The following is a 20,782-nucleotide window of genomic DNA, read 5'->3' as shown; positions in this document are numbered from 1 at the left end:
TTCTGGACTGAAACCGAAAATTTCGGGATGCACTTGGCCGAAAACCAAAAAAGCTTTTTAAAAATTATATATATTTTTTATTTTCAATTAGCTTTTTTTTTTTTTGTATAATTGACCTTGATGAAATTCAATCATTTTAATTATACTGGACTTAAAAAATACAAGCCAATAAAATAAAATAACCACACTTTTATTGAAAGTAAAACTAAAATTGGACAGAAAATATTTTATGATTAAATATCAATATTATTCAGTTCTATGCAACAGAATCAGATTTAACAGATTCAACGGCCGATAATTAGAAGATTCTGTTCTACGTAACTACTGTCCTCCTGCAGAAATCATAAGTTTCAGTCAATATCTGGAAATACATTACAACAATAACATTTTATTTTATAGTTGGCATTTGTATAAAACTAGCGATGTCAAGCACCCTTCGCTTTCATTTTTAGCATTATGTGAAACTAGCAGAAAGTCTCACACACTAGCAAATGTCTCACTAGCATAAAAAAACAAACTCCATGGTATAAACAAATTTCTTGTATAATAATATATTAATATAATTAATTATTGAGAACAATACTGGTTACAGCAAAAGAGAAAGCACAAATAGTAGTCATTGTGAAAGTGTTGTGTAACAGGTTAAAACTCCACCGCAGGCCTCAAACAAAACCTCACTGCATTATGAGAGAATAAAACCGCAAACACTTTTATTAAAGTTATCTGGATGCCAGTCACACCTTACAGATCCAAAGAGAGCGGAGGGAATCTTGTTGCTTACACAAGACCTTTCAATTCATTTAAAAACAGCCTCTACTGTGCTTCTTTACTGAAAATATACCTTTACCTCCTGTTTTCCCTTAATTATGGAAAATAATGGTATTTAAACTCACTTTCCAATTTCTACATTTACTTTTTAGCTTCTTTCACCAATAAGAGTGATTAAGTTGTTCACAATATTCAGTAAACCAAAGACGCGTCCTGATCTGTATTATTAATACATACAAATCTAATAAAAAGACTGCAGTCAAAGCAGCTGAAAGAAGAGTGTGGGTGGTCTGACACTCACTGGTGGTCATCTTCTCTGTAGAGCATGCTGGGATCCCATGGCTGATGGCCCACTGTTCTGCTCCTTTGCCCACTAAAAAACTGACAAAGTAGAGATGTGATTTACATAAAAGGAGCAATTTCATCACACTACAAAACATTCTACTTCTATACTGGAGGTTTCCTGTTTTGGTTTTGAACTCGGCAAAAGATAAGTTGGATCGGCTGCATTTATTTGATCCAAAATACAGCAAAAACAATAATATTGTGAAATATTTTTACAATTTAAAATAACTTTTCTGTTTGAATATATCTTAAAATGCAATTTATTCCATTGATGGCAAAGCTGAATTTTCAGCATCATTAGTCCAGTCACATGATCCTTCAGAAATCATTCTAATATGCTGATTTGGTGCTCAATAAATGTATTGTACAAGAACGTTTATTATTATTATCAATGTTGAAAACAGTTGTGTACTTTTTTTTTCCAGGATTCTTTGATGAATAGAAAGTTCAAAAGAACAGCATTTATCTGAAAAAGAAAGCTTTTGTAACATATATAAATGTCTTTACTGTCACTTTTGATCAATTTAATGCATCCTTGCTGAATAATATATTTTTTAATTCCCCCCCCAAAAAAATCTTACTGATCCAAAACTTTTGAATGGTAGTGTACAATGTTACAAAACATTATATTTCAGATAAATGCTGTTCTTTTAAACTTTCTATTCATCAAAGAATCCTGAAAACAAATTGTGCACAACTGTCAGATCAGTTGTTATTATTATTATTAAAACAGAATTAAATTATTTACATTTTACTGTTTTATTGTATTTTTGATGCAGACTTCTTTCAAAAACATTAAAATCATCTTACCAAACCCAAACTTTTGAATGGTAGTGTATGTATGGTATTATAATTTAAAACCTAGCCAATATGAAAATGTTTGTTTGAAAAGTGTTTTTGTGTTATCTTAAAATAAACGCAACTTAGTGTGATACTTAGTGTGATAATCTGGCACAAGTAAATACTTTTTGGGGCCACTGCGATCTACAGAAAATAGCCACTTTCCGACCAAGTAGTTATAGGAACTTAGTTCTAGGAACTGTCCACTTCTAAACAGTTCTAAGAACTACTCTCCCCCAAACTCGGTTTTGCTGTTTGCGTTCGCACTGGCCAAGTGGCCATAGGAACTGGTAGGAGGGGTAAGGGAGTGACGCAAGCACGGTGACTTTTATTTTGACTGCGCGACGGACCTTTATTTTGGCGGCACTGAGAACGCCAGAGCAAACTGCTCAAAATGCTCGCATTCTCTGTGTTTATTAGTTAGCAATCTGTCTAACAGTACTGTTTAATATCTTATTAGATAGAACTGTTATAGAAAGTAGACAGTATATGAAAAAAGGTTATTAGCCTATGCCGTGTGGTTGATGTCCAGTGTTGCTAGCTGGGCAGATAAACATAATCATGTTTGGCTTGGTCCCCTCAAAGTTGCGTTGGATTTTCTCTTCAGCATAAAGGTTTAGAGACCCATCTATCACTGTTTTCCATGTTTGTATAGTTAGTTTCTGGAGTAAATATATAGGCTATAATCTGTGTGTTTACATTATAGCTGTTTTAAAAATGGCGGGTGCTGGTGTTCTGCGTGCGTTCGGTCAATCAGCGTACACTAACGTCACGGGTAGTTCCTATAGTGCTGGTTTAGACCCTACTCTGAAGTAGGACCCAAATTAGTTCCTACAAATGGAGTTCCTAGAACTAAAATCGTTCCTAGTTCCTGCGGTGCGAACACGCCGACATCCGGGTACTTTAGCCAATAGTTCTAGGAACTGTGAAAAGGTTCCTCCGGTCGGAAAGCGGCTTATGTCTTAATCTATGACTGGCACCTATTTCCTATAGCTAAGAAAATACACTATATTTGTCACAACAAGATAAATGCATTTAGTCCAAGCATGTTTTGTCTTGCTCAAAGTTAGTACTTGTTTGTATATTCTGTGCATACTGCGATTGAAATGCTGCTGTTTTACACTAAAATATTTTCCCTGAAGCATCAATGAAGTATGTCAGTCTGTGTATGTGTCTAATTTGATAGCCAGAAAGCCAACATCAGAGAGCTTGGCTCACCAGGGAGGGATCCTGCCAGCTGATAGCTTCCCCTTCTGAGTTTCACTTAATAATCTTCTGGCTACCAGCACTGGGTTCTTGATTCCTGATAGAAAGAGCAGCATTAGTATCACTTTTGCTCAAGATAGCTTTAAATATGATAGATGAAACCTGCATTTGGCTTCCTCAAGCACTTTTGTTGAAGAATTTTTTGGAGTTCATTGCACCCCCCAAAAAAAGAAGAAAAATAACACCACATGTTTCACTAATATCAGTGTTGAACTAAATAAACTTCCTTTATATCGTATGTGGATTAGCAGAATATTTCAAGACACTGCATGTCAAATCAAGTTTTTCTAATTTTAACCAACATGGCAACAGGTTGATGAGGTCAAATCGGTCCTGTTTTGTGCATCCATTAGTTTTGAGTGAAAAGTAGTAGCGTATATGTATAATTATGTATAACATTTACATTTATTTTCTAAATAAACAAATGAAAAAAACATTTTAGTCTTGCATTTTAGCATTCTTGCACGCACAAAATGCAATTAGCCACTTTCCTATAAAGGGCTGAAGAGGTTGCAAGTTGGCCTTTATTTGATTTGATTGAAATTCAAATAGCACCTTTAATCACATGACAAAAAGCTCAAACCAGCACCCACCACTCAAGGCTCCAACAGCTCCATAGTTTAAGGACTTCCCATCCATGATGCTGGCATCACACTCAATTTCACCCGAGAGGTTCAGGTTGGAACCGGTGCCCGCATTGGTGAACGGGGAGTCCTAAAAATAAACATCAAACTCAAAGTTAATTTCTTTCTCTTCTAAAATAATAAGAAACAAGCAGTGGTGGACAGTAACAAAGTATTTCTACTTTACATTTATTAAATATCTGTAGTTTATCTGAGTATTTTTATTTAGGGAAACTTTTACTTCCATTATGCTACATTCCTATGCATAATATAGTACTTTTTAATACGCTACATGTCACGAAAACATGTCGACCTCGCTATTTTGAAGTGAAGTTCATTTCATGTATAATTCTGTTAAAAAAAAAATTGGTTGTTAACCCTCCAGTTAGGTTGACCATGTGGTCCATATAAATCATATGACTTCTTAAGATGGCTCCTGGTTAAAAAAGTAGTTCACTTTCAAATGAAAATTAGCCCATGATTTACTCACCCTCAAGCTATTCTAGGTGTATATGATTTTCTTCTTTCAGACGCATACAATCAGAGTTATATTAAAAAATATCCTGGCTCTTCCAAGTTTTATAATGGCAGTGGATGGCAACCAACAGACGGCTTCAGGGGGTTAATAAAGGCCTTCTGAAGCAAAACAATGAGTTTGTGTAAAAAAAAAAAAAAATTATATTTAAAACTTCATAAAGTATAATAACTAGCTTCCGGCCAAACGAACATATGAGAATTTTACTTTGTATTCATAAGTGTATTCATTAAATATGAATATTTTTCTTACACAAAAAACTTTTTTTCTTACGTTTTGCTTCAGAAGGCCTTTATTAACCCACAGGAGCCGTTTGGAGTTTGTTTATGATGGATGGATGCACGTTTTTGAGCTTCAATCTGTTGGTTGCCATCCACTGCCATTATAAAACTTGGAAGAGCCAGGATATTTTTTAATATAACTCTGATTGTATGCGTCTGAAAGAAGAAAGTCATATACACCTAGGATGGCTTGAGGGTGAGTAAATCATGGGCTAATTTTCATTTTAAAGTGAACTAATGCTTTAAGTAATTATCAGAATAGTTATCAGTGTATGACAAGTTTTGGTAATAAAATAAAATGTTTGTTTTTTTATTTGCAGACCAATACATATTTTCTACATAATATTGACCTTATTGAGTAGTGCTGGATACTTTATAACAATTCATAATAACTCATAATAATGTCAGACTGAGCTGGCATTCACCAGTCAGTACTTTTTACTTTTAAAGTAAGTACATTACTCCAGTATATTAAAAATCAAGTACTTTTACTCAAGTAAAATTGAAAAGGAGTACTTAATACTTTTGCTGGAGTAATATTTTATTAGAATATCTGTACTTTACTCAAGTACTTGATTTGTGTACTTCGTCCACCACTGGAAACAATACACAAAAAAATCCCTAAATTTGTCACATTTTAGTTTTAAAATTGTTTATGCTAAATGTTATGTTTTCCTATCCCAGCTTAATATGCAGACACAACTATAAGCAAGTCATTCATAGGTTGCTGTCCCTGAAAACGCAGTGGCACTTTCAAAGCACTGCCCTGTTTGAGTGGTCTGACATGTCAACTAATGGCATGTTAGTGCCAAAAAACACTAAAGAAATTTGTGAAAATGTGTGTAGACTTTCTGTCTGTCACAGACCTTAGTCACGGTAGACGGAATATTGAATTTTACGCAGATGGCTACGAGACTATGAGGATACACTTGCAGTCTTTACAATGGCATGCATTGTATAAAGGTAATAGATCCCAAGTCATTTTTACAATTCACACTTTTAAAACATTTTTATAGTTTTTTTTTTATATATATATATACTGAAAGCTTTTTGGAAAGATATTTATTCAGCTAAACAATTGGCATTTTTTTTAAACAACAGTATCCCTTCAGTGTTATTGTAAACAAAAACTAAAAAATGCTTTAGGTCATTGAAATAAAGCTGAAATAAAATATATAATTAGATACTTAAATAAATTAGAAATGCTGGCTTGGCAACTAACTGGAATTAGAACTAAAACTACTAAAACGAAAATAAATTAAAGCTATAAAGAAATATTTTTTTAAAATGAGTAATAATTACAAAAGCTAAAAGCTAAAATGTAAATGAAAACTGAAATTGTACAAATAAAAGCTAGTTCATATATATATATATATATATATATATATATATATATATATATATATATATATATATATATATATATATATATATATATAGTTGAATTTGACTCGCTTGCCATCCCATTAATATCTGAAATGTTTACTATATATTTTCTATCCATTTTCTTTGTGAGTTGTTGTGATCCACTATCACCTCTAGCTCTATTAGAGCTGCTGTCACTGCCTCCAGTGCCAATCCTCCAGCTCTGAGCCTGTCCACAGCCTGAAACACATTAAATCACAACTGATGACAGCAACCTAATGTCTGCCAGTGCCTAAAACCAACTCAGTGAGTGTTCTGCTCTACTTCGGGATTCTAGAGCTTTAAGCAGAAAAGATCACACTGAAATAATCTAGACAAAACATTAAAAATGTGATAATCCAATACCAAGAGCTTAAAAAGCAAATAAAGCTGCAGTGTTTTCCACTTGACAAGCTTCAAGCAGAGAGCGTGGAATGGTATATTAAGCCGGGCAGCAGTTCGCGGGTCGCTGCTGGTGTCATGTTATCAACACATAACTCAAATTCCCTGGCACAGGTGTTTTACTCAAGCCTGATCCCTTCTTTTCATCCTTTACACGGCACTCTAGACAGGGAAAAGCATTGCATTGCAACTTGCCAACCTATGCATTACTGTTCGCTGATAAAACATCTATTACAGTTTTGTCAGCATATCTTAGATTTTGTATATTGACAATGTAATAACATTTTGCGTAAGCAAGAAGGAATTCATCTTTGTGTTAAAAATGTTACACAATACGTATCAGAAATCATGCAAACTGAGCTGGGAATGAAAGTTGACAATATCACTGAACTGACATCTTGTTGACGTGACCTCTGGCAGAGCAATCCAAAGGTTTCAGGGCACAGCAGAAATGCAGAAGTACATCACGGCATCAAGTTTTGAATAAAGAATCACATGCAACTCACTCTCTGGCAAGCTCTCTTGCACACATGTTTGTATTCCTTGGCTTTGGATTCTGAATGATACCCTGCCCCTGTGGAGATAAAATCATCAAAAATAAGACAGACATTTCTTACAAGTGAGGTTCTTCAGCTGTTAACAGTTTGTAGTTGCTTATATGACATTGATTGTCATATGAGATTTTATTTTATTTTTTTAGAAGTCTTGAGAATAAAGTAAGTCTCATACATGAAAAGTCTATATGATCCTAAACATTAAAGGGATAGTTCACCCAAAAATGTTAATTGTGTCATCATTTACTCACCCTCATGTTGTTCCAAACCTGTATGAGATTCTTTCTTCTGTTGAACACAAAAGATGATATTTTAATGAATGTTGGTAATCAAACAGTTGATGGGCCCTATTGACTTCCATAGTAGGAAAAAAAAAAAAAATACTATGGAAGTCAATGGCTACAGACAACTGTATGGTTACTTACCAGCATTCTTTAAAATATCTTCTTTTGTGTTCAACAGAAGAAAGAAACTCATACAGGTTTGAAACAACACGAGGGTGAGTAAATGACAAACTTTTCATTTTTGGGTGAACTATCTCTTTAAAGAAACCGTTTGCCAACAAAGTTTAATGCCCTTATTTAGTCACCTTCATGCCTATCCAAAACAATTTGTTATTTTTTCCATTGTTTTCCATCTGTCAAGTTGTCGAAAAGACAAAAAACACAAAAAGTAGCATACACATTGTCCTTATATTTCAAGTCTTCAGAAGCTATACTAAATTTAAGACTGCTATCGACAGATACTATTCAAAGCTCTCAAATCCCATTCACCGGCCATTGTTTCAAGAGCCATGCAGGTTTGAATATGCAGAATGGAGAATGACATTTGAGAGCAGCAGCAAAAGGGGAAATTATCAGTAAGTTGTAACTTCAAATAATATCCTGATAGGCTTTTGTATGTCTTGAGAAGAAGTGGAATACAGTCATATTGACTTCTTTCATTGTGCTTATACAGTGTTTTTTGGCTCCTTTTGATGTTTAACAGACTAACCATTATGAAGTGTTATTAAATGGACATTTCTTTAAACCTTTCCTTTTGTGTTCCATGGACAAAAATAACAACATACTAGTTTGGAAAGACATAAGGGTGAGAAAATAATGACAATTTAACAATTTTAGGGAATCTTCACAATTACTCATTGCACATGTAACATCTAAATTTGTGCAGAAGCATGTTTATGCAGAAATGTCTTGAAGCGCAGTCTAAATTCCCAAAGGGACCCAAATTCACCTGCATGCACCAGCACAAACCCCATAGCTTCATGACGGGAGACGGTGCTGTTCAGTACAGACCCTGAATTGTTTAGTGGAGACACAGTCTCCTTGCAATCTGTTGAGTTTTCTAGTTTTTCCATGACCCGTAATTAATGCAGCTTGCATTTTGACCCATCATTCACTCAGAATTCCAATACAATTCTTCAAGTCCTGAAAGAAAAGAGAGTGAGATATCATACCTTCAGAATTCAACATATGTATAAAATAATATTGGCTATTACATTATATCTATATCTAATTCAGTTAAGTTAAGTTAGTAATAATGATATACACATTGACAATTACAACACTGACTACTTTAATGCATCCCTTCAAATTTTCTATTACTTTAATTTTCATATAAGAAACATGCCTTGAGGAACACAAACGAAATAACTTACTGTTTGCTCACAAATTTATATTACATTCACTCAGCTAAGAATCTGTTTATATACAGTACATCAACTACTGCTAATTTCAGTCCTACAAAACAGAATGAAAAAATGAAGACTGCAAAACTCACTCGCATGAAGACTTCAGGTGCATGACGGCAGAAGAGCGCCACAGTCATACGCATTGTTCAGCGTCTCTACTAATAACACACACATACAGATTGCACTAAATTATGAGTGTAGTTGTATGTCTGCAGCATGATTGTGATGTGATGTGATGATGAGCGGCGCATGTGCTCTCGTCACACCAAAATACTTCCTGGTTCAGTGACACATGTGACCGTATGACTACAGCAGCGCCCCCCTGCGGCAGAGTCATCAACTGCGTTGCATCAAACAGAACAAGGAAGAAGGACGACACAGTTTATACACAGAAAATGAAACTTTTTTGAGTATTTGTTTAACGTAAAGGTTACTTTAATTACTATAAGTATAATAATGTTTAACAAAAATATATAACATAATTTTATATCTGCTTGTGGAACTAGGGAATACAGCAGCCTATAGGAAACGTAGGCCTACTTTAAAGAGAAAATAGTACTAGGCCTACTTTTACGAAGCCACAGAGTGTTTAATCAGTGAATTATCTCAAACATTTATGTTGCTGCTCAAAATGTCTCCCATTATTATTCACACTGTATTTTAGTTGTCACCCAAGCCATTATAGTCTTAAAAAACAGTGCCTAATCTATTAATGGTAAATATGTAAATAGATCAGTAGGAATTCCACAAACAAAATAATGGACTTTATCTGCAACTAAAATCATACCGTATATTAACTCTGCACATAAATGGATTAAATCTTATTGTCTGGTTTCAAATCAGAATGCAAAGAAAGATCAATAGAACACAGAACAGATAACATGGACATCCACATATCTAATGTGAGGATTTATGAGCACAGTTTGGTGTTATTTATTCAAAACAGATGCTCTTTCTGTCATGTCAAGTAAACCAGCATTGGCAGTGGAACTGAAAACACTCCTCTTGGGACTATTTGCTTACATAAACGTCCTCTGACTGAAGTCAAGTAGGCTACGGATGACTCCACAGTTTGAAAAACAGACTTTTTTTAAGAAAATCCAAAAATGATGCCAGTAAGAAGTTAATTCAAGGTTATCGTTGTTACTCCCATTGGTGCTCTGTGGAGAAGGGACAGCAGTCTATGAGGCACAACATCCAATATTAGGTTTCAATATGGTTTCTTATTAAAAAGCCTTTCATTAAACAGATAAAATCACAATCGATGCATTAAATTGCGGCTAGAAGAGTGCGTCTCAAAGTGTGGATTGCAGTACTCTAATCTTATATCTTTAATTATAATCTCCATTTTACAATTTGGTATCACATCAATCCATAAGTAGGTTTCTTCTCTTCTAACATCCTAAAATCAACTAAAATACACCATTTAAATACACACAGAGATAGAGAGAGAGAGCTGCTTGATTAACTGATTAATTGAAACTAATATCCAATATTAATATGAGTGTATCATCCAGACTTTTACCACCTTTCTGTTCAGATTTAATTGTAGAATTCGTTCTGTGATCAAGTTCTTACATCACACATCTTTTGTCAGAGCTAAAGCAAATGTATTCAGTTGTTATTATTTCCTTTCTGTAGTGTATTGTGATGGATTTCACTCTTGCTGTTTCTTTGGCGTTTATTGGTGCTGAGATAATTGTCTTTGCTCGGATGATTGTTCTTAATATATCAGCATTATAGACTTGTTTGCCATTCAGCTTTATGCTTCTTTTACAAGGCTGTCGGGAACACAATTGTCTAAAATACGTAATTTTACTGACTTAAAGAATGACAGTGCTTTACAAGTGATGAAACAAAACCAAGACTTAATAAATGTGTAACTCTGACACAATAATAACATCTAAAATGGTACAAAGTAGTTCAAATCAACATATTCTTATGGCAACTCACAACTATTTTACGTTTTGGCAAATTTGTGGCTAATTCGTGTGAATTTGTATCTCATTTGTATGTTTTGTATCATCCGCTTATGCCCCACTGATGGCTAGGTTTAGGGATGGGGTTAGGGGTTAGGGGTGGATCTTCATACTTATGTTTCACGAGTTCCTATGCCCATATAATCTTTAAGCTAATAAGGTTAAGCGTATTTGGCTTGCTGTCCGCAATGGAGGGGCTCCAGGAAGCAGCTTCAACTCGAGCTTAGATACCCCCAAGTGGGACTACTAATAATGCTTGGATGATGAGTGGTAGCAAGATGACTAAATAATGTTGGTGGAGTTGGGGAGGTGGAGGGATGCCAAAACAGCTGATGCGGGACAAGGTGAGTGGCTGCTTATATGCTCTGGCAGTTCATCGAAAGATTAGATGGGTTCGCTCCTCCCGAAATTACATTGTGAACTTCACTTATTATAATAATCACATTTCCATACAAATTCATACGAAATTGCCACCTCGTAACATAGTTACGTTTTCTCATGAGATTGATCTTCTCTTGTTTCCTACAAATGGATAATATATGATAATATACAGTTAAAATTATAAAATAAATTCAACCAAAATCAATATTTCATGTCCATGTATTTATTTCATGAGTAACTGTGCTAACATTTCTATTCATTTCTAAATTTTTTAAATGAGTTGAGGTTGACCTTTACATTTGGAAACAATTGAAGTAATAGCACTTAATTTCACCACTCTCTGATGTTCAATATCTGGCTACCAAAGACTTTCTGCAAAAGTATCAGAACTGTTTTTTTGTTTTTTTTTGGATAAAAATAATATTTAGAAACACGTATATTAACATACTCTCAATGATTATAAGGGGAAGGGTTTCTACATTTTCTTCCAATATTGCATCCAGATGGTTATACATTTGCCAGCTAACAAGTACTTTCTTTTAATCATCTGTTCTCTTAATGATATTTGAGTTGGCTAACACCCTAGTTCAATTAGTGCAGTATAAGGCTGGAGACTTAAACATTATGTTCAACTTATGAAAGAGAGAGGGAGATGAAAAAAAAAAACGAGCCGCTTTAAGTTTCTTGGAGCAAGTGAGTTGATGGTACAAAGCTTGTTTGTTCTGGCAGCACTTGATACAGTAAAAAAGGAATAGCTGAACGCTTTTTTGCCAACCTAATTTACCATGATTAAGTTTAAGATATTTTTTATTGTTTTCTTTGTTTGCTGTTTTTTTTGGCTTTCATCGAAAAATCAAGGCATAGTGTCTTATTAGATTTAATAGATTAAAGTTTTAACTATAGTACCATGTTTACACTCTCAAAATGAAAACAAAACCTTTACCAGTTCAGTTCAGATGGTACAAGTCTTCTGCTTCCAACTTCAGATGAATGAAAAAGAACGTAGGTTAAACATTTTGAGTTGAGACAATGAACAGACTGGCAATATTGTCTTTCTCGCTAGCTGGGATCTTGTGTGAAAAACTTTATTTGACATCAGACATTGGTGTCTCAAGTCATTGGTGTCACTACTTGGCTCAAGTCTCCAGTTATTAACTCTATAGACTACTGAATTAGTCCAGACCTCAATCTCCAGTCTCTCATCCAGCTTGAAGTGTTCAAACATTCCTCATATAACCAGAACAGATATCTGTGTGACTATTCTCAGGACCTCTGGACCGTCAGGGGAGGACAATCAGGAATGTGTCTTGAGAATTGTGATGAAAGAGGCCTGGAATGGGACCATCCATAAAAACAATCCTGGGCCCCATGAATTCAATTGGCGGACTTGTCTCTTGAAGTTTTTGTAAAAAAATGTTTGGCAATAATACCTTTCAAAAATGAATCATGCCTTGCTAAATCGGCAGATTGTACTTCATGGTCTGGAGCTTCTCTCAGTGGCTGTGAGGAACTCTTTCCGCTGTGATCTGATGTGGTGGGACAAGCAGAGGAAATGCTTCATCTGACACTAGGAAGAAGGCGAGTCTGTGCACCATGTGATCAGTGACTGACAACTTCCTTCCATTTTATTCTTCTGTGATGATTGGAGAAGAAAGTAGAACAAAAATCATCGCTCAAAGAAAGATCTAAGGATAAACAAAGCATCCCCAACATGGCCTTGTCTCTCAAACAAACCAGAAGGCCTGCGTCAATGTGATGCGTTGCGAATACAAAACAGGATAGATATTGGACCTACACTGATCTCTGCCAATTTAGGCACACTCACAAACTACCAAATCACTACAAAACCATCCATAGCTCCTCAACATCACTCAAAAAAAATTATAAAGCAATTTTTATTGAATCTTCACCCATCAAAAATATGATTTATTAGTGAGTGATCTTTTATAACCTTTCATAAACATTAATTAAGATTATTATCTATGAAATGAGAAATGGTTAGCAGCGGTGTGACAGTGAAACAGATAGGCCTGTAGCTCTCCTGCAATGTCATTCAAGTAGTTGGTACAGAGGATATTGCAGTTGTCATATGTTGTCTTTTATTATGTGTGTGTGTGTGTGTGTGTGTGTGTGTGTGTGTGTGTGTGTGTGTGTGTGTGTGTGTGTGTGTGTGTAGGCTACCTTAGCTATAGCTAAGTAATAGAAAGTAAGTTCAACTATAGGGCCAGTTCTTTTAGATGTAGCAATTTACAGTGCTGTAGCAGATATGTAAATGCATATAATAGACAGTAAAGAAAAAATGAGCTAGAGTACAATTAGACCTCAGGTTTTGCTGGTGTATGCAAGTATGTGCCTTCCTCTTATCACTGGAGAAAGACTGCCATCTACAGGACATGAACTTCACCTGTTTAAACCACTGAAACAAAAGAGGTAATAATATCGAAGTGTCGTTCAATAATAAAAACTAAAAACAAACTTCACAATAATATATTAACTTAACATACAACTGTAACCCTAACAAAACTGATACACTAACTTAACATTCAACTGTAACCCTAACAAAACTGATACACGACTCATACATAGACGTGAACAGGTGAATCAATTTCTTAGATTGTACCCGGAAATGCTGCAAATTCACATTGTAGTGGTTCTACAATGATTATAAATTCTGTATTTTTTGGGGGATTATCTTTTCTTTTATCTACCCAACACAGATGTAAAAAAGGAATTGAAAGTCATCACATTTTTCACAACGGTTTTGCACTGCATGCACCGCTGTGAAGTCTCTTAATATTCATGAGCCATTCCTGTTTCAGTGATAGGTTTATAAAGGACGTGACAGAATTCATCAGCCAATCGTTGGACGTTTAGCACCATAACACAATTCATATTCATTAAGAAAGTATTTGGCATTGGTTACCAAACGATGTTAACGTTTGTCAGTATATTAATATTCATGAGATAAACCCTCACTGAACTTGTTAGTTTACCAGCAACAAACCTATTTTGCTTAAAGTTTATTTTCTTATCTCTGGTAGATAGGCCTACCTGTTGAAGTGGAGAGAAATGAGTACAGTCGAACTCTACAGTAGGTGTTACCTGCCTGCGCTAACAGGTAGCCTAGGTGTCTAGGGAAGCGCATACATTACAGTTATGATATAATACTCGTGGTGTCCTGTCACCGATGACCCATGGCGTCTGTGCGTGTGGCGGTGCGGGTCCGTCCTTTGAGCCAAAGGTTAGTAGGCTACTGTCCGAATGCTCAAAATCAACATAAGCTAGTAACTTACACATACTGTAATAGATAACATTATAAACGTTGGTCTGGTATCTACAGATTTGATTTACGTGGCACAACATGGCAACTGGCAAATAATCATTATGTTTTAGACGATTAACTTAAACGCGTCTGACAAAACTGTACAAGTAGCCTAACGTTATTATGTGTCTATTTAATAAATCTCTCTCACTAAACTGTTTTACATAAGAGAGCATGTCTCACTTTATTATTATTTGATATCATACAAGTCCGTAGCAGTTTATCATGGTTTGCTGTTTGTTTTGACAATAATATTTTCATATTTGTCTATCCGTCTGTTTATCTTCCTCTCTCAGGGAGAAGGACCTTTCAGCCAAAGTCATTATACATGTGAATGGACATAAAACCTCTGTCCTTAACTCAAAGGTATCTCATTCAGTTGATATTTAACACGTTTGTTTATGTGCATTGGTTACAAAATTAACCAGTGTCAAAAATCAATCTTGACTTTTTATACCTGTTTAAAATGTATAATATATTTTTTAAATCTTCTACTCTAGGCCTATAATTATGGTTTAGCTATTGTAGTGATTATTATTAATTTAAACTATTTGGCGTAAATAAACAACACAATGTATGTGTTAGAAATGCCCTAATTAAGGTAAAATTAATTGTAATGTCCAAATATCACCTTTTATTGACACTAGTTGCAGCAGGTCAGCAAGTGTTTTATGCTTTGTAGGAGACTGGAGAACCATTTGGAGAGAGAGGGAAGTCTTTCTCATATGATTTCTCTTATGATTCAATGAACAGCACAAGTCCAAACTTTGTGACCCAAGAAAAGGTACAAACTCCACTGCAATTGTCATGTGACCAGTAGTAATGATAGAAGTGTTCCAGCGCCCATAGAACTAGTTGTTTTTACGAGTCGTTTACTGTAGATGTCAAGGTCTGTTTTTCAGTGTCATTCATTTCAAGTGGAAGCATGAACAATATAAATGCCTAACTTTGATAATGTTTTTGATAATATCTGATCTGCCATTGTACATATACTAACTGAGCTGTAACCACAGGCTTTGAAACCAGTAAGATCTCGTCAGTGAATAAAATCCAAAATTATTATTATTATTTATTTTTTTTACAGCAGATAGAGATTCTAAGAATACATGCTAAAAATAGTAACTCTGTAGCTCATTTGTCATTTCAGATATTCAAAGATCTTGGTACCGATGTCCTGCAAGCTGCTTTTGAGGGCTACAATGCATGCGTTTTTGCTTACGGCCAGACAGGCTCAGGAAAGTCCTACACCATGATGGGCAACGCTGTAAGCTTCACATCTCATTACTGTCTCCCTCTCAAGTGTAATTTCAAAACCTACAAATCACAGCTAATAACACACTCTCACTCTTCAGAAGATGGCAGATGCACACACTACTCCAGTGGCTGCAGAGCCTCTATTTCACTGCATGCTTCTCAGTAATCAGAAAATGTGAAAAGGGCAGCATATGAAGAACACATAATTATAACGGGTATCGGTCTGTCATCCGAGAGACTCGTTCAGATTTGTACTGATGATACTTATTCTATTCTGTCTGATATCCCCTCTTTGTCGTGGGTAGTAATTAAAAGACGCCTTTGCAGATCAGAGGGGAAAATAGTGTGGAGACTTTATGGAGTTCTTATTTATTCAGAGTGCTGTTGAAAAGTGCAGATTGAAGAAATAGTCGAGAAAGAGAGCTGAAATCAATCTGTCTCAAGTGTGTGGACGTCTGAAGGGCAAAAGCATCAATTCTTTGTCCTAAAATTTGCGTTGTGCTGTAATTTTAGATTTTTTAAAATCTTTTAAAGATGATGATGTGGGAATTATTTCACCTATTCTAGCTTAATGTACAAAACTGTAGACAATAAGTTACATTAATGCCACATAAATCACATGCTTCACTTTCACATGATTCTTTTTACTCCAGGTTTTTATTGCACAATGTCACGTCATTGCTTGTCCTTCTTAAATTGTACTAAATGTCTAATGTACATTCTAACAATACTTATTATTTCTGCCCTTGGTCAAGCTTAGTGCTGTCTTCGCAGCTTATTTGGTTTATTGACATTATATTGGCCAGTGTATATGTTCCATGCTGTTTTTAGAATATATATTTTTTTCAATACATATACAACATAACCACATTTAGCTCACACATTTATTTATTTATTTCAAAGACGGTGTCTTGCCTGATAAAATAGTTTTCCAGGAGTTTTCATTTACTCACCCATATGCCATTCTAGACTTCTATGGCTTTCTTTCTTCTGTGAAACTGTGAAAAGATGATATTTTGACATTTTCTTTGTCCATACAATGAAAGTCACTGGGGTCCAAAATGCATGGACAAAAGCTGTTGAAACATTCTTCAAAATATATGAACATTCTTCATAACACATGGGTTATCCCTTATGGGGTTCAAACCTGCGATCTTTCAGTCTATTTCTTCAGCCACCTGACTACATTTAACAGCTAACTGAGCTGGATTTTCTAATTTCCTTCTTTCAGGGTGATTATGGACTGATTCCACGGATCTGTGAGGGGCTGTTCCACCACATCAGTGGAGTGTTGCAAAGAGATAAGGCATCATTTCACATGGAGGTCAGGTATGAGCGCAATATTTCTTGGTAATGGCATAACCATTGCTGCGGGAATAGTGCCAAAGAAGTGAGTAACATAAGTAATTCCGACGTGTCGAGACCTACATACATGACCACAGTTGTCAACGGCCATCATTTGCTCCATGGTGGTTTATTGTAGGATAATGAACCCATCAAAATCCCAGGGAGAAGGACAGACAGATTACAGTGTGTTCATTCTGGCAGCTTGTCCTTTCTTATGGGCATTGTAAGATAGCAGGACTCTAATTACGACCAGATGATCAGGAAGGTCAGTGTTCAGCCTCCGTCTGCTTCCGCCTCAAGCAGTTATCATAGTGGCGTCTTGATAACAGCCCACGCGGTAGATTAGATGAGAGAGATGAGAGAGACAGAAAGTGAGACCAGGGGTGTGACTAGACTAGGCTTGCTGTTGGCAAATGATATAACCGGTGTTGCATCACCTTGTTGTCACACGTCGATTAACCGGTGGTAAAATTTCCTCAATGTCACGTCCCTAGACTAGACCTATTACATGTTATTTTAAACATCATAGATATACCGGCTGTCACAGTTCAATTACACACTGAACATGTTTATTCACTACTGTTCAAAAATCTGGGGTTGGTAAGGTTAATATAAATGTACAAACAGTAAATAAATACAGTAAAAACAGTAATATTGTGAAATATTATATTACAATATTGGTAACACGTTAGTTTAGGGTCCAGTTCTTACTATTAACTAGTTGCTTATTAGCATGCATATTACTAGATACAATATTGGCTGTTTATTAATACTTATAAAGCACATATTAATGCCTTATTTTGCATGACCATATTCTACATCCCTTAATCCTACCCAATACCTAAACTCAACAACTACCTTAATTACCTTAACTATTAATAAGCAGTAATTAGAAGTTTATTGAGGCAAAGTTGTAGTTAATAGTTAGTTAGTAGTGAGAATTGGACCCTAATCTAAAATTTGACCACAATATATTTTTAACACAATATACTTTTCTATTTTAATTTTATTTTAAAATGGAATTTTCAGCAGCTATTACTCAAGTCTTCAGTGTCACTTGATCCATCAGAAACTATTCTGAAATGCTAATTTGGTGCTCGAGGAACATTTCTTATTATTATCAATGTTGATTACTTGATATTTATGATGAAAACGTGATACTTCTTTTCAGGATTTGTTGGTGAATAAGAAGTTCAAAAGGACAGCATTTATTTGAAATAGAAATTTGTAAAATTATAAATGTCACTTTTTTCTTTGATGGATAAAAGTGTTAATTTCTATTAAAAAAGACAAAATGTTCAGACTCCAAACTATTAAACAGCAGTATAGGCCTGTTAAATTGGCAGTAGGTTAGTATGTTTGACAAAAGAGCTAATAAAGTCCATAATGAAATTTATTCAGCTATGTAGTATCCCAGAGGCCTTGATTAACAACAATATTGACAAGAAACAATATTGTTCAAAAAATATAATTAATTGTAAAATATATTTTCTGTTGCATGTTGCAAAATATTGACTGTTTGCATCTACAGTACATTTCAATGCAAGCTCTTTGCTTGTGCAGACTTCTGGACGTGTAATAAGTGTAATAAAGGAAGCTACCGAGTCATGTCTTTTGCTTGTGGTATAAATGAGGTCTTAAATTACAGTTATTGTGTATTAAATCGATTGCCATTACAGTTGGGATTGCTGCAGTAGAAAAAAAAACGAAGAAAAAAATATCGCTGACTGAAACCCAATAGCCCAGTCACACCCCTGAGTGAGACCTGTCTTTATCAATTAAAAAAAAACCTGGTTGATACTTTACCCATGGCTTCTCTTGCATGCGACTGTAGTGTCTAAATGCCTGCAAGAGGTTTTTGTAGTTTAACTACCTGGATTCCCTCTTTTAAACAGTGCTCATTCACAGGGGACAGTTCTAGCAGTAGAGGCATTCAAAATGTCTGACTGTCACATTTTAATTAGTTCACTGTTGGTTTGTACTGAGCTCGAACTGATACTGTCTCTCTCTCTCCCTCCAGCTTCATTAGGAGATGAAGAGGGACCAATCTGTCTTTCATTTCAGGAGCCTGTTTAAACATTCACATTTCTCAGACAGCTTGAAATAGGTTTATCGTCTTTTGGGGTTTTATTTCTTTTCTGACTGGCGAGACTTTCTCCCCCTCACCCACACGATTGCTGTAATATGCAGCAGTATATAACCGCAGAGCTTATTCAGATTTAGGGAAAATGTGTAGCCTCTAATTCCTTGTCAAGTCGCTGTGTTCCATCAAGCCAACATTTTCGATAATTTTATTCATGTACAACGAGATTCAAACAGCGGCAGGTAATTGATTTGAGTTTTCCAGGCAATTGCTTCACGAGTGATTTAGTCAAAACAAAGAAAATTTAATAAGCTAGCAAATGAGCTATTAAACCAAAATATAAACTAAACCAGTGGTATTTAGCAAAACTGCTGGAATGTGGCTCATTTAAAACCAGACTAATCTAGACTGAGTCATTGTTGAAGTTTTTGTGGCAGCAAAATTTCATCTCATTATATCCTAAAATAGGAGCTAATGTTTCAAGAGCAATCTATCACAGCTTTGTTCTTGTCTTTGATGCTTTGTGCTTCCAGCTACTTTGAAATCTACAATGAGCGAGTTCGAGACCTCCTTCCCAGCACAGAGACACAAGGCTGTGAGCTGAGAGTAAGAGAACATCCTAAAGATGGAGCATATGTGGAGGGTAAAATGATTATAGAAACAACACCTCACATCATGATGATTGAAAACTGGCTCACTTTTTAATGTTACTTTACTGATTGCTTAAACAACGTTATCAGAAATCCAGTAAAAACAGTTGTTTATGTTTCTCTTATGTCCTGTGTATGTCTAGCCCTCTCCAGACACCATGTGCAGAGCTATACTGAGGTTGGCCAGCTAATACACGAGGGCAACAGGAGGCGCGCCACTGCCAGCACAGGCATGAACCATGTCAGCAGCCGATCCCACGCTATCTTCACCATTCGCTTCATCAAGGTCACAAGTCCATTTACCCTCTGCTGAATGCCATCTGCCTCTTTGTTTGTACATTTGTGCAGATAGCCTTCGCAGCTTGAAGTTATCATCTCCCTGTTTGTATTATCCACTGAGCTTTCTCCATTTTCTGTGTATGTTGGGGAGGTCTGGGTAATGATACACAGATGTTAATGTGTCAATGGCTATGTTTTGGAATAAGATTACTGCTTTTTGGACAGTATTTCATATATTAAATAATAGATGGCTATTTATAATCAGGAAAAGTTAATCAGTAGGCATTATTCCACAAGTATGTATTTGATGTTTTGAGTGGTTTCAATGTGATCTGAAAATAGATATTTTTATTTTTTATTCTGTTTTTATTTAAACAGATTGATATTCCTTCCAGTTTATCTATCACACTGGATATAGAGTAGTATGATAGTATGCTGCTCCAAACATTGCATTTTCCCCCCAGTTTTTTCCTCTATATTTTGTCAATATTCTGTGTCTTCTTAGTTTTTCCATGTTATGAGACTATTTTAAACTCATCAGGGTTCTTTTGGTTATAAGTTGGCTCTGTTGGTTATAATCCAGCTCTTTTAATAAATTCATAATAGTTTCAGAAACTTAAGGAGATAGGATGTCATGCAGCATTAAGCATTTCCAATCTTACTTTCCTGTGTTTCAATCAAGTGTATTAGCTTGTTTCTTTTCCCTGTTGCATTATGGTTCTACATAATGAATTCCGGATTGAGAAATATCTGGCTGTATCGTCTACCATAATATGTCC

At 35.3% G+C, this 20,782-nt stretch overlaps 2 protein-coding genes across 3 annotated transcripts in view; one reads left to right on the top strand and one right to left on the bottom strand.

Annotated features, from left to right (window-relative positions):
• tasp1 (taspase, threonine aspartase, 1) overlaps positions 1-8,972 on the bottom strand; it is a 36,322-nt gene extending 27,350 nt beyond the window's left edge. The window contains exons 1-7 of one of the 2 annotated variants that reach the window (XM_084093391.1): positions 8,798-8,972; positions 8,252-8,445; positions 6,971-7,038; positions 6,195-6,263; positions 3,813-3,933; positions 3,172-3,256; positions 1,070-1,149 (exon numbers count right to left, since the gene is read on the bottom strand). In XM_084093391.1, coding sequence (XP_083949517.1) covers positions 1,070-1,149; positions 3,172-3,256; positions 3,813-3,933; positions 6,195-6,263; positions 6,971-7,038; positions 8,252-8,375 — 547 coding nt within the window. In that variant the 5' untranslated portion in view covers positions 8,376-8,445; positions 8,798-8,972. The remainder of the gene's footprint in view (positions 1-1,069; positions 1,150-3,171; positions 3,257-3,812; positions 3,934-6,194; positions 6,264-6,970; positions 7,039-8,251; positions 8,446-8,797) is intronic. The other variant, XM_084093390.1, reaches the window with a different exon arrangement.
• Positions 8,973-14,111: 5,139 nt separating this feature from the next.
• Positions 14,112-20,782, top strand: part of kif16bb (kinesin family member 16Bb) — a 36,777-nt gene continuing 30,106 nt past the window's right edge. The window contains exons 1-7 of the mRNA XM_084092337.1: positions 14,112-14,309; positions 14,687-14,756; positions 15,073-15,174; positions 15,538-15,654; positions 16,876-16,973; positions 19,608-19,717; positions 19,868-20,010. Of these exons, the coding sequence (XP_083948463.1) occupies positions 14,263-14,309; positions 14,687-14,756; positions 15,073-15,174; positions 15,538-15,654; positions 16,876-16,973; positions 19,608-19,717; positions 19,868-20,010 (687 nt within the window). The 5' untranslated portion in view covers positions 14,112-14,262. The remainder of the gene's footprint in view (positions 14,310-14,686; positions 14,757-15,072; positions 15,175-15,537; positions 15,655-16,875; positions 16,974-19,607; positions 19,718-19,867; positions 20,011-20,782) is intronic.

The sequence above is a fragment of the Abramis brama genome, assembly GCF_963993115.1.
Source record: "Abramis brama genome assembly, chromosome: 19".
Lineage (NCBI taxonomy): Eukaryota > Metazoa > Chordata > Actinopteri > Cypriniformes > Leuciscidae > Abramis > Abramis brama.
Note: the sequence above shows the minus strand (reverse complement) of the source record. Positions and strands in the feature narration are given on the sequence as shown.